Raw genomic sequence first — 14607 nt, forward strand, 5'->3', positions numbered from 1 at the left:
ATATATTTTAATATCAATACAGCATCAAGAATAAAAATATTTCGATATAAGGTTTTATCGATATATATTCTTATACCCCTAGTTGCTATGTTAAAAAGGACTTATATTTATGCAAATTACTTGAACAACAACTCAACTCTTCCATTGAGCTCGAGTAGAAAATGAGTGAAATTTGGCGAAAACTACACCTTTGAAACTAAAACAAGTTGTTTTCTAATCTTTTTGGAAGCACACAGGTGCTTTTAAACCTATATGTTGTCTTGAAATAAAAATAAAATAACATGAAAAAATAATAAAGTAAAATAAAATAAAATAAAATAAAAATGTATTGACCTCGATGGGACCTGCCTGGTAAAATAAACAAACAAAAATGTTGTCAGTCGTGATCTAGTTTGTTGAGATCTGAGCTGTTGACATGTGGTCTCCACAGCGTGAGGCTTACTCTGTTTCTGCAAGTCTTATATATCTAACTTCTCAACATCCTTGAAAATCCTACCAAGGTCATCCTGTTCCCTCCGTCCATCCGTCGCTCGTGTGATCAGCGTGAAGTCACTAATTGAGCTTTAATTAAGAGTCCAAATCAATGAAGATTACAGAGTCTGTGATCACCCGGCTCGACCCCGGACCTCGCTTTGTGCATCTATCCTTGATATGTTAAGATGACCTTGAGCCGAACGGCTCGTCATCAACCTCGGCGACCATCTCACGCCAAAGAAACTACCTTGCCGCCTCTCATTCCCACGATACCGATCTCGCCCTTATCCCCTCTGTGCCCGAGCGGACCTTCTCGTCCTGCCAGACCCTGCGGAGAAACAGAATGAATTATTCACGCCGGACGCTCGGTGGATGTTGAGAGACACAGACCGGTTCTCCGGGAACACCTGGCAGCCCGGCTTCTCCCTGCAGGACGATGTGAACGGAGGACAAGAATTATGACTCTTTTTTATGGCATTATATTTCCAGGTAAAATGAGCTGAATCGGCAGGAAAGAGCTACTTGCCTTCTGTCCTCCGGGGCCTCGGGCGCCAGGAAACCCAGTGGACCCACTTTCACCTGGTTCCCCTGACAGACCCTAAATGATGAAGGGACCAAAAACTTTGACACCTTTTTAAAACACTTTTTAATGACTATTTTGTCCATGACTACCTGCTCCCCTGGTGGGCCCCCTTGACCTTTCACCCCCTTGTCCCCCTGAAGACCTTTAGTCCCCCGATCTCCCTGTTGAGACGAAGCAGAAGAAGACGGGTTTATGAGGAGAACATTTGGATCATGATCTTGTATTGACTGACTTGTTCTCCTTTGGTGCCTCTTTCTCCGGGAGGTCCTCCCACCAACACTGTGTCCCCCTGTGAGGACATTCACACATCAACATCCCATAATATGTTACTTCTGTTCTCTTCCTCCTTATTAATGTGTGAAGAATATAAAGAAATGAATGACTGAGGATTATATAAAAGCTTTTAAGGTATTATGCTAAAGTATTTACCACATTATTGTGCCTGTTATTCCTTCACTTCCATTGATTCATAATAAGTTAAATTCTCTCTATTTTACTGCGTAACTGATGGCCTTGAGTTTGAAATCTGCTTCGTAAGCGTCTTTTTTAACAGACTCCATATTTTTGGTTTCTTATAGACATATCATGAAGTGATTTAGAAGTACCTACTACCAGGCTCTTGTGTACAGATCTTCCCGGTGTATTACTACAAAGCTTTGCAGAGCTTACTACGGAGCTTCACGAAGTAATACTACGGACCTCCCCTGAGTAATACTACGGATCTCTGCGGATTAACACTATGGAGCTTCGCAGAGTTATACTACGGAGCTTCACAAAGTAATACTACAGAGCTCCGCGGTGTAATACTCGGGCCTCCTCGGGTCATACTTCAGAGCTTCCCTGAGAAATACAATGTAGCCTCGCAGAGTAATAGTACGGAGCTTCCCAGAGTAATACTTCTGAGCTTTCAGGAGTAATACTACTGAGCTTCCCGGAGTGATTCTACAGAACTTCCCTGAGTAATACTCCAGAGCTTCTCAGAGTAATACTACGAAGCTTCCCAGAATAATACTACTGAGCTTCCTAAAGTAATACTACTGAGCTTTCGGGAGTAATACTACTGAGCTTCCCAGAGTAAGTCTACAGAACTTCCCTGAGTAATACAACGGAGCCTCGCAGAGTAATACTCCAGAGCTTCTCAGAGTAATACTACAAAGCTTCCCAGAATAATACTACTGAGCTTCCTAGAGTAATACTACTGAGCTTTTGGGAGTAATACTACTGAGCTTCCCGGAGTAATTCTACAGAACTTCCATGAGTAATACAACGGAGCCTCGCAGAGTAATACTCCATGGCTTCACAGAGTAATACTACAGAGCTTCCCAGAATAATACTACTGAGCTTCCTAGAGTAATACTACTGAGCTCCTCGGAGTAATTCTACAGAGCTTCCCAGAGTAATACTATGGAGCTTCCCAGAGTAATACTACGGAGCTTCCCTGAGTAAAACTACAGAGCCTTGCTGAGTAATACTATAAAGCTTCTCTGAGTAATATTACCTAGCTTTCCGAAATAATATTAAGGAGCTTCTCTGAGTAATACTACAAAGCCTTGCGGAGTAATACTATGAATCTCCCCTAATTAATACTATGAAGCTTCCCTGAGTAATACTACAGAGCCTTTTGGAGTAATACTATGAAGCTTCTCTGAGCAATATTACATTCATTTTCTAATTTGTGGGGGCAGTGGTCCAACAAATAAAGTAGTAAATGTACTTATATTAACAGACGAAAGTACTAAAGTCAAAAGACGGACAGTAATATTATATTGTAATAGGAATAATGTGAGTGAACTAATGACGTCTGAGGTTAGAGCAGAAGAAAACACCAATGTTTCTAATTTAAAAACTAGATTTCACAGCCATTAAAATCTGCATAATTGAAGAGAACAAATTGTGTTTTTGTTTATTTTTAACGGCACCAGTTATTGTTTTTTTGTGATCGTCCCCGTGGTCTGCCTGGGGAAGATGATCACAAAAGAAAAAAAAAAAAGTGGAAAGTGGTTTGTGTTTTTATCGGATATTAAAATGCACCTTGTCTCCTTTGTCTCCTTGCAGGCCGCCGTCTCCCTGAGGAAGAAAACAGCGACAGTGAAGCACTTCCATTCACGGGTGTCATCTTAATTCAGCGCGTCTCTTCAGAAGAACGCTCTAAAAAGGTTCAGCACGATGACACGCAAACGTGAGAAACCATTAGTATTCACCTTTTCTCCTCGCACCCCTCGCACACCTGCAGGGCCCTGACAAGAGTCAACACACAAACACAATCAGGCTTTTCAATGCAGAGCACAATCTTCTCATTAACTCGGCGCATTTGAATTTTAAGAGTCTCGGCTTTTTATCGTTTTCTCCGGGAGCCTCCGTGACTGTCGTCAATTAAAATAGAGCTGGTGATAATATTACCGCCGGCCCTCGCTCTCCATCCAGGCCTGGTCGACCCTCCTCGCCCTGGAACACACAAACATGTTTTCAAAAGTCATCGAACACCATCGACCCAGAAATTTAATTCACATTTAAAGAATGTAAATTAGTCTTTGAAGGCAACAATCTTGACTTTATTTCTTTATTTATAAAAAAAATGTTAGGCTCACGTGAAACATAAAGGACTGTTAAATACATCGTCCAATAATTTCAAGATGCTTGTTCAATATGATTGGACAGTAATTTGTCAATCAAACTCAACAGCAGTTTTCCCGCCTCCCTTATCTTTTCTGCGATAAAGAATCTTAGAAAGATAGAAAAGTTAGCAATGACTTTGTGTAACTTTGTTGCTTCTGAACAGGTTTTGACTTTTTGACATTGATTAATCCATCCACCTTTTAACAAGGGACTAGGGTTGTCTTTTGGCAATAATCTGGCGATACGTATCATGATACATATCGTGATACTTTAGTAACAAGGATATATTTGTAGTATTGTCGAGTACTTGACTCTGGTGTTGCAGAATTTAAAGACCACATGATTCTTGACGTTTGTTTTTTAAACCCAAATATGTCCAAACATCAGTTTTAAAAAGCTGCTGGTGTCGACTGTATCCTCTCGTCCTCAGTCATCACCGGGATCTTGTGGGATTTCATTGTTCTTACAGTTGCGGTGGACGTAATGACTGCTGTCATCTAGCGACCGGAAGTTTTATTGCAACACAAAAATGAACAAATGCTGTGAATATTTGCATGTTAATTGTAAATAAAATGTATTCCAATTCAAACACACTTTATTGAAATATAAACTATAAAATAACTATGATAAAAATGCAATACACATTTTTAAATTTGTAATTATATACATATATTTGGATATTGATATAGTGCTGTTGATTATTAATGTTATTTTAAAAAAACATTGCGATATTTAAGTGTAATGACATTTTCTCAAGCATTTAAACATATAAAACATAACTTTAGACTTTATTTGTTCAGGCTTTTCCTTGATTTTCTGGAACTCCTGTTGTGTTATCAGTTTTATCTTGATCTTTAAAGTATATACTTTATTGAATATTGTTTTGATTGTTTAAGCGCTTTGTGACCCTGGTCTGGAAAAGCACTATACAAATAAAGATTACTTACTTACTTACTTACTTAAGTCGAATAAAAGAAAATATGCAATTTAATCCAGATTATACTATATATGATCCTGATATGCTGACTATTGTCGTAAAACATACAGGTATCTGTTTAAAAATCCCTATACGAGATGCAAGGTTTTCAAGATGGCCGAGCATAAAGAAACTTCACATTTCTCAACAAAATTCTCGTTTTCATTATCTCAGTGTTTAAGAATCTATCCGTGTTCCTCAGCACTATTTATTGACTTGATTCGTTGGCCATTAAAATTGATGACGAGTGAACCTTAGTTTTGAACTAGAAATCAAAGACAACATCAGTTCTCTTCTCAACGTCACGATCAATCTTACTCTGATGCCTGGCTCTCCTCTCTCTCCTCGAGATCCAGGCACGCCGACGCCAACTTCACCCTGCAGCACAAATGTATCAAAAACAATATTAAAAACAAATAAAAAATGCGTCCACAAATGAAACCAGTTCGAGTACCTTGTCTCCTCTGAGCCCGTTGACGCCCGGAGAACCCTGTGATCATGAGGACATCTTATCCGAGGGTTCACAAACATGTACACACATTTAAGTACACAACGAACTCACCATAGATCCTTGTGTACCAGCAGGACCAGGAGGTCCTTGAGTGCCTATTTGACCTGCAAATCCTGGAGGACCCTGCAAGAGTTCAACCATGATTTTAAGGACATTAATCCTCCATTAACACCACAACTGTTCCTCTGACCTTCTGTCCCATCAGTCCAGGTGGTCCTGGTTGTCCATTTTCCCCTCGTACACCAGGAGGGCCGATGGTACCTGGCTTTCCTTGTGGTCCCGGAGGACCGCCTGACCCGGGCAGACCCGGATCTCCCTAAATGACATGAGTTATGAGTACGCTCGATATTCCGTCGAGAAAAGCGATCGGACCGACCTTGAGACCTGCAGGTCCGTCACGGCCAGTGGGACCAGCTATTCCGATGCCGTTCAACCCCTGCAGGACGACTTTAGTCATGACTGTTCTAGTGTTTTATTTGTGCTGGACGGTGTTTAAGGAGGAATATATGTTTTCACCTTATCTCCTTTAGGTCCAGGAGGTCCCTGCTCGCCCTGAGGTACACAAATGAATGAATAGAAAACTATATCAGTGCATATCACAATAATAAATGGTTAAATTTAACATTTTTAACATTGAAACTTTAAAAATGAATAACTAAATTAAATCATTTGTTTATTTAAAAGATGAATTTGTGTTTTATAACTTTATTTTTAACCTTTTTTTCAACAAACATACATCAACATTATTAGATATAAAGATTGTGTACAACATTAATCTTGTTGAAAAAGAAAAAAGTCATAAGTCTTGAGACATAAAATAAAAATAACTCTTTTTTAACAGAGTTTGATTAAAACATACATACATTTATAAATTCATTTTCATTCATAATTAATTTTCAATTTAAGAAATTGAAAATTCAGTGTGAAATTGTTGCTATAATAATGTCACCAGACAATACTGTAGCTGGTCACATGATCGTCTGAGTGTCTCATGATTGGCTGAAAATTTAAGAAAGGATAAGAATATTTAACTATGTGTAAACTTTTATTTTATTAATCATAGTTGAATTAAGTCATTCAATAAAAAACAACAATTCAATATATATATATATAACGTAATTATAAAAATAAAAAATTAAACATTTAAAATGTTACATTGATTAAAGTAATATTCTAATGGGTCTGATCTACTTCCATAAAACTCTTAAAAACAGCGAACAATTCCAACTCTTATATCACTTTTTAATGTTTTATATTTTGTTAATGACAAGAGAAAATGTAATTAAAATTCCTATCGTATCAAACTAAAATCAATCAGTTAAGAACTTTATTAAAACAGTGTTTTCTAAACCCATAAAGACTGAAACCATGATGAGTTACTCACACTTTCACCTGTCTGCCCGTCCTGCCCAGGTGTGCCCTGATAACAATAATTAAACAAGGTAAGAGTCCGTCAAAGGTGTCCGGGCGGAGAGAGAATATTCAGTTTGATCTCACTCACGCGCTCGCCTTTGCTGCCAGAAGCACCTTTATCTCCCCTGGAGCCCTGAATAATAAAGAACGTTTTTCAACACACTTTGTGTTGAGCTGGCCTAATTCTCACCTTTTCACCAGGCAGTCCTTGCTCTCCCACTGTGCCTGGGAGAGTTGAACCAGGAAGTCCCTACGAAAACACCATAATTATGGCACCAGGGATCAATAATATGAATAATATGAGTTATAAGTATTTAATTGTCATTTGTATCGTTCTCTAGAATCACAGTATTGTGTGTTGATGTCAAGAAAGTCACTTTAACACACGAGACGATCGATCTTTAAATCACGTCAGCGGTTCTACGGCCAAGAAAGAATGGCCGACGCCGACGTGTGTTCCTGTCAAAGTCATTGACTCACCTTTTCTCCTCTTTGTCCAGGGGGTCCAGCGACTGACTGCAAACAAGAACAACAGGAGAAAATAACAACAATTATGACCAGTCAAGATTATAGGTCTTTCTTTTCAGAATCTTCTTCAAGGCCGACTCGAGGGCACGAAAGGGAGAGGTTTTCTAAAAACAAGCATCCGAGGCGGATTCTTACAGTTCGGTCTCGAAGCGGGTTTTGTGTCTCTAGAAAATTTAGAGTTTCTTTAAACTTATTTACTAGTTATTTTCGTGTGACTTAAGATTTTTTCAGACTCATTGATGACAATAAACTAAAAAATCGGGCTTTTCAATACTTATCAAGATGCAGAGGCAACCATACGATATATTGCGATACTGTAATAAGTATTTAAGTAAGTAATTTTTATGTAAAAAGTATAAATTTGTAGTATTGTCAAGTACTTGACTCTAATCAAATGATTATATTTTATATTGAAATATAAATCATTAAAAAAACATGATACAAAAATAAAATATGACTTGAAAGCCAAAAATAAATAATGAATAAGATACTAATTTATTTTCTTAATCAATACAGCATTGTATTCTCGCCTGCAGTTGATACAAAACTCTGAAGCCAGAATTCTGACCCGCTCTAGTAGAAGAACTCACATTTCTCTGATCCTTAAATCTCTTCACTGGCTTCCAGTTTCTTTCTGGATCAATTTTGAAATCTGTTTCTTACTTTCAGATCTATTCATGATCAGACCTTCCATCAGTGATCTGATCCAGACTTACACCCCAGCTCGGGCTCTGAGGTCTGTGGATCAGAATCTACTGATGGTTCCTGAACATGCTTCAGGACCAGAGGAGAGAAATCCTTCCAGACTGTTGCTCCTAAGCTTTGGAACGATGATGATCTACTGACTCCTTCAAGAAAAATCTTAAGACACTTTTATTTGTGCTTTTTCTTAATTTTCTGGGACTCCATGTGTCTTAACCTTTTAAAGCATGTATTTTAACTGTGTTTTGTTTTTGATTGTTAAAGCGCTTTGTGACCCTGGTCTATAAAGGTTACTTACAAATAACCTTTACTTACTTACTATTGCATATCGATACGGTATTGCGGAAAAACAAATTGTGTTATTAAATTCATCAATATTAGGTCAGTGTGGTGAAATAAGAGCTGAGCCATAAGACACAAAATTGGTCCGTCTATGTTCTTAATCTCACCTCTGATCATGAACTTTAAGTAGTGACAAGTCATTTGTCAAGAATGAGCCACAGGAAAGTGACAACAATGGACAAACTTGGATTATTAAAAACAAACATTTGACAATAAAATAAAAAAACAGCCTCACAGATTCTATTGTTTTCAGTCCAGTGTTGCTCATGATGAACAGGATGATGAGCTTCATTGTTGTCGTGTCAGACATGTATCAGCAAATAACTTGTTGTTTTCTGTCAGAATGTCCACCATAGTTATTTCTGCTTGGTTTTATTTTAGTGGAACTAATGGACCCGCGTCGAGGATCGACCAGAGCAGTGACCGCTATCGAGGTATGGATTCATGATGTTAACACATACTTCAATGATTTCCTAACAACACACAGCAGCCAGGGACCGTCTAAAAATACAGCGTAAGTAAAGGAATAAAACATCACCATTGCATGAACAAATGTAGAAATAGATCCTTGTGATCAAATAAAATGCACAATATGGTTATTGTTTACATTAAAAGTTGTTACATCGGAACTGAGTCTGAAGTTTATTAATTATTTCATACGTAGTTGTAATCATTAGCCGTTGCTACTGCTAGCCTCATTGCTTACGCTAGCCTCGTTGCAACACTAGCCTTGTTGCAAACGCTAGCCTTGTTGCTAACTCCAGCCTCGTTGCAACACTAGCCTTGTTGCAAACGCTAGCCTTGTTGCTAACACTAGCCTCGTTGCTAACGCAAGCCTTGTTGCTTACGTTAGCCTTGTTGCTAACGCTAGCCTCATTGCTAATGCTAGCCTCATTGCTAACGCTAGCCTCATTGCTAACACTACCCTTGTTGTTAGAAGTAGCCTTGTTGCTAACTCTAGCCTCATTGCTAACGCTAACCTTATTTCTGACACTAGCCTCGTTGCTTACTCTAGCCTTGTTGCTTACGTTATCCTTGTTGCTAAAAGTAGCCTTGTTGCTAATGCTAGCCTCATTGCTAACACTAGCCTTGTTGTTAGAAGTAGCCTTGTTGCTAACTCTAGCCTCATTGCTAACGCTAACCTTATTTCTGACACTAGCCTCGTTACTTACTCTAGCCTTGTTGCTTATGCTAGCCTTGTTGCTAATGCTAGCCTCATTGCTAACACTAGCCTTGTTGCTAACATGCACATTGTTGCTAAAAGTATAAAAGTAGCCTTGCTTTAACACCAGCCTTGTTGCTAATGCTAGCCTCGTTGCTAACACTAGCCTTGTTGCTAACGCTAGCCTCAAAGGTACATTGTAATGATCAAATATGATCATATTCTTCAGTAAAAAATATGACAAGGATGAGTGTGTGTTTAGTTAGCTTACGCTATAATTAAGCGTTATGTCTGGATACTTACCTGAGCAAAAAAAAACAGCGAATAAAACTAGGAACAAACATGAAAAAAGTGAATAGCTTCAATGGTGTCGTTCCCCTCGTTCACAGGTGAGACAGAAGATTATGAATAAATGATAAATTAACTTTATCATTAATAGATGGGGTGGTGAAGGCTTATCATTAATACAAATCCTAATTCTCTTTTAATTTTACTCAAATAAACACATTTGTTTAAGTGAATTCAACAGAGCTTCCAATTTCCTCCAACATAAGAAACAGAAAGGCATTTTTTTTTTACTATTTTTTAAATCAACACATACAAACCTACAGTGAACTTTGGCTGAAATTCAAAAAGCTGTTGCCATTAAATAAATAAAGGTTTAAAAGGATTTTTACGAGAGAGTTTTTTTTTTGACGGTTGGCTCTGCTGCTATTTTTAGTTCCATCCGAAGCGTCGCGGCCTCTCGGGAACTCCCTTCTATTATCCGTCAGGAAGACTCAAGGGCTCTTTGCAGCAGATAATGGACTCGTGAAGATGGTTTCATTCGCCGCGATACACGGATTAAACAGATGCTGAAACGATTCCATTGCATGTTATTATTCATCTCCGTGCGAAACCACAACACCTCGAAGGTCACGCAGGAATAAAAGCCGAGACGGTGAAGGTCACACGACACCATTAAATGTTGATGGATGACATATTGTTATTGTGTTATACTTTTAACACGATTACAGTGTTACTTTGTGTTGAGCTGTTATTTAGTGCGTCACTAAAAAAAAAAAAATCAATTATTGTTTTTATAATTATATTAATATTTCCTAGCGAAACAAACCCTCAATAAAGGGATAAAAAAGGCATCACTCTGAGGGGAAGAATCAATAAGGAACAGGCCTGAGACCTTGAGTCCTCGACTCCTGCCCCCCCGTTGATAAATGAATTATGTGCTGCAGTAAAGTACGTCTGTCCGACCACGGCCGCCCGAGCAAGACCACCTCGTGTTGTGCGTTAGATGAGAACGCAGCAGGGGGAAGGAGAGCGACATAGTTTGTATTGCTTTTAGTTTGTGTAACTCACTCTTCCTGGAGGACCGCTGTCTCCCTGCTCACCCTTCAGTCCCGCCAGGCCTGGAGGTCCAGCGAGCCCCTGCAGAATGATGAGGAGATGTTACACTACTGGAGAGAATTAGGTCAGGTTAGGTGAGGAAGAACTTTATTCTACCTCACCTAACTTCTCAATTTAATTTAAATTACTTTAAAAACATGTTTTATTGAATTCATAACACACCTGCTTTCCGGGTATTCCTGGTATTCCTTCCTTACCAGGCACTCCATCTCTCCCTGGGACCCCAGGTTTGCCAGTTTCTCCCTGGAAATTAAGATAACTTTATTTCCACATTTCAGACACAAAAGCAATAAATGTAACAATTATTATTATTTTTTAAATTATTTTGGGGAACAATTCATATCAAGATACAGCGGCAACGATACAATATATTGCGATACTCCTTGATCAAGGTTATATTTGTAGTATTGTACAAGTACTTGACTCTGGTGTTGCAGAATGTTACAGACCAGGTGACTCTTGACGAAGTCGTAACTGCTCTCATTTGTTTTGAAACCAAAATATGTCCAAACACCATCTTTTAAAGCGTCTGGAATCAAATGTATCCTCTTGTCCTCAGTCATAGCCAGAATTGTATTATTTTTCCTTAAGCTAGGGAGGATGCAATGACTGCCATCTAGCAGCTGGATGGTTAATTGGAACAAAAAATTGAACAAACTCTATAAATGAAAATAAAATAAAATACATTTGAATTCTTTTATATTACAAAGACTTTAGAATATATAAAATATAAAATAGCTATGATGTAAAATATATATATATATATACAGTATATGCACAAGTTATTTTTACTTTAAACATTACAGTGCTGTTGAATATCAATACAGTATTGTGAGAAAAAAATATTTAAGCGTATAAATATTTCTCAAGCCCAAAATAACAAAACTCAAGGCCGAGGGTCCAAATCCAGCCGACAGTAGGTTAATGTTGCGCTGATAGTTCGACCTTTAAAGATGCCAGTGTTTAAGATAAGATAATACAAATAGATAATTTGTGTCAATAACAGTCAAATGTGTTAAGTTATGAAGGAGAAACTTTAAACAATATTAAAGATAGATTGAGTCTACAAGAATTAAAGACAGTTTTTGTAACACACATTTTGGTAAATATGCTTTTTGTCTGGTCCGTAACCATTTGTGTGATTGAGTTCGACACGTCTGATGAAAATGATTTGTGTTGCTCCTGACGATGCCTTGTCTACTCACCACTTGCCCTGAAAGTCCTGAAGGTCCTTGTGGACCCTGCAGATGTCAAGAAAGAGAAGCACTTCCAATGAATCCTAAAAGGAACGCAGATCACTTCTCTACAGATGGAAACACTCACCACTGCCCCCGGAGGACCCGCGGATCCTGGTAGACCTCTGCTTCCTTGGGGCCCAGGTAGACCCTGAGATACGATGATGATGTTTTACTTGTATTTTAACATATTATATATAATATAATATATATAATATAATATATATTATATTTTGTGATATGATGGAAAAACATCCTTCACCTGAACACCGATCCCTGCTTCTCCTTGATTCCCCTGTGAAGAAATACTTGGACTTTAGTAAAATATTCAGGAGCGTTTTCAAGGACTTCTCAGATGCTGACCTTCACTCCTGTAGGACCAGGAAGACCAGTCGGACCCATTGGACCCTGAAGGTAACATTGAAAGAGGTTTGTTTTTATTCGACCAGAAGAATTTGACTCACAGTTACACACACTTTCAAATTCTATGTTAGTTATAAGCTTTAACTGTAAGGTTTAAACTTGTATAATTATAGTTGAATACAGTTGAAAATTGTTTGTTTAAGTTGAAAATTGTTTGATTATAGTTGAAAATTGTTTGATTATAGTTGAAAAATGTTTGATTATAGTTGAAAATTGTTTGTTTAAGTTGAAAATTGTTTGATTATAGTTGAAAAATGTTTGATTATAGTTGAAAAATGTTTGATTATAGTTGAAAATGGTTTGATTATAGTTGAAAATTGTTTGATTATAGTTGAAAAATGTTTGATTATAGTTGAAAATGGTTTGATTATAGTTGAAAATTGTTTGATTATAGTTAAAAATTGTTTGATTATAGTTGAAAATGGTTTGATTATAGTTGAAAATTGTTTGATTATAGTTGAAAATTGTTTGATTATAGTTGAAAATTATTTGATTATAGTTGAAAATGGTTTGATTATAGTTGAAAATTGTTTGATTATAGTTGAAAATTGTTTGTTTAAGTTGAAAATGGTTTGATTATAGTTGAAAAGTGTTTGATTATAATAGAAAATTGTTTGATTATAGTTGAAAATTGTTTGATTATAGTTGAAAATTGTTTGATTATAGTTGAAAATTGTGTTTAAGTTGAAAATGGTTTGATTATAGTTGAAAATTGTTTGATTATAGTAGAAAATGGTTTGATTATAGTTGAAAATTGTTTGATTATAGTTGAAAATTGTTTGATTATAGTTGAAAATTGTTTGATTATAGTTGAAAAGTGTTTGATTATAGTTGAAAATTGTTTGTTTAAGTTGAAAATGGTTTGATTATAGTTGAAAATTGTTTGATTATAGTTGAAAATTGTTTGATTATAGTTGAAAATGGTTTGATTATAGTTGAAAATTGTTTGAAAAAAGTTGAAAATTGTTGGATTATAATTTTTTAAAATTGTATTATAGTTGAAAATGATTTTATTGTAGTCGAAAATTGTTTGACTAATGATTATGATTTTTTTTGTGTTTATGAAAAAATACCTGATTCGATTTAATTTGAGAATTGTTTAGTTTTTGTATTTAGAAATTGTTAAACTTCAGAAGAAAATGTTTTTTTGTGCAATTGTCAGAATTATCTAATCAAATACAAAAATGCAGGCTTATTTTTTAAGTGAATATCTTTAAATGAGTCTTGTCAGATGAATGCAATTCATCATTAAGTCTAATCAGACTTTTTTTTACACTTAAAATGAGACAAACTTAGTTTTCAGTTTGCGATTACAACTTTCTATGTTGTAATCGATGTTGCTATGGTAACGGTCCATGATCAATACATAGACAAATAGAACAAATGGAACAATGTCTTTGTAAGGAAATGACAACTTGAAGGTCAGACTTACAGTCGGCCCTCTTGTACCAGGATCTCCAGTGATTCCCTGTTGGATTACACAAGAGCACATGTGTCAGTATCACACATCACTTTCTCCAAAAATCAAAAATGATTTTGAATGAGTAAAGCAATACATAGAGACAATTCTTACTAAAACAGTAAATACTCAGTTTTGGGTTGAACTGGTTGATGAGAGAAAACATTTTTAATCCCCGAACGATGAAGCTCTTGCTCTGATGTCACTGTTCACGCCCGGTCCCGGCTAGAATTAACTTCAAACGTCTCTTCCAAAAAATTGTTTGGACACCAGTGATCCATATAAACATGTGAGGTAGCGTGATGCTATTTTGTTTCATGGCTGATTCGTCATCCGTGCACACGTTTGAGTGACTCACGCTGACATGCAAGTGGAACAAGTCAAACACAGAGAACAAAATCAACAAACATGGAGCAGAAATATCAGCTCTGGAGCTGCAGGCATCGGAACAAGTCATTCCTTTCTATGCATCTATCTGCTCAAATTAATCTGACAGATGGATGGACGGAATGAATGAAAGGATGGATGGAATCGATTGATGGGTAGACGGATGTATGGATGGATGGATAGATAGATAGATAGACGATGTATCATTGATGGACAGACAGATGGGTGGATGGATAGAAGGAATGAATGAAAGGATGTCTGGATCGATAGAGGGATGGATAGATAGATGGGTCGGCTGATGGATGGATGGATGGATAGATGGAATGAATGAAAGGATGGATGGATCGATAGATGGGTAGTAGGATGCATGGATGGATGGCTAGATAGACGAT

General features: G+C 37.0%; 1 protein-coding gene across 3 annotated transcripts in view; it reads right to left on the reverse strand.

Moving 5' to 3' along the window:
- Window positions 1-14607, reverse strand: part of col7a1 (collagen, type VII, alpha 1) — a 73806-nt gene that overhangs the window by 7098 nt on the left and 52101 nt on the right. For 2 of the 3 annotated variants that reach the window (XM_087800055.1, XM_087800054.1), the window contains exons 80-104: window positions 13802-13837; window positions 12310-12354; window positions 12209-12241; window positions 12035-12097; window positions 11917-11952; window positions 10874-10954; window positions 10664-10732; window positions 7054-7089; window positions 6764-6823; window positions 6662-6706; window positions 6545-6580; window positions 5677-5712; window positions 5537-5596; window positions 5351-5476; window positions 5212-5283; window positions 5104-5139; window positions 4968-5027; window positions 3458-3502; window positions 3259-3294; window positions 3089-3124; window positions 1290-1346; window positions 1147-1218; window positions 997-1072; window positions 865-896; window positions 722-802 (exon numbers count right to left, since the gene is read on the reverse strand). In XM_087800055.1, the coding sequence (XP_087656181.1) occupies window positions 722-802; window positions 865-896; window positions 997-1072; window positions 1147-1218; window positions 1290-1346; window positions 3089-3124; window positions 3259-3294; window positions 3458-3502; window positions 4968-5027; window positions 5104-5139; window positions 5212-5283; window positions 5351-5476; window positions 5537-5596; window positions 5677-5712; window positions 6545-6580; window positions 6662-6706; window positions 6764-6823; window positions 7054-7089; window positions 10664-10732; window positions 10874-10954; window positions 11917-11952; window positions 12035-12097; window positions 12209-12241; window positions 12310-12354; window positions 13802-13837 (1365 nt within the window). Of the gene's footprint in view, window positions 1-721; window positions 803-864; window positions 901-996; window positions 1073-1146; window positions 1219-1289; window positions 1347-3088; window positions 3125-3258; window positions 3295-3457; window positions 3503-4967; window positions 5028-5103; window positions 5140-5211; window positions 5284-5350; window positions 5477-5536; window positions 5597-5676; window positions 5713-6544; window positions 6581-6661; window positions 6707-6763; window positions 6824-7053; window positions 7090-10663; window positions 10733-10873; window positions 10955-11916; window positions 11953-12034; window positions 12098-12208; window positions 12242-12309; window positions 12355-13801; window positions 13838-14607 lie in introns of all 3 variants that reach the window. The other variant, XM_087800056.1, reaches the window with a different exon arrangement.

Source organism: Callionymus lyra, chromosome 10 (genome assembly GCF_982586985.1).
Source record: "Callionymus lyra chromosome 10, fCalLyr1.hap1.1, whole genome shotgun sequence".
Lineage (NCBI taxonomy): Eukaryota > Metazoa > Chordata > Actinopteri > Syngnathiformes > Callionymidae > Callionymus > Callionymus lyra.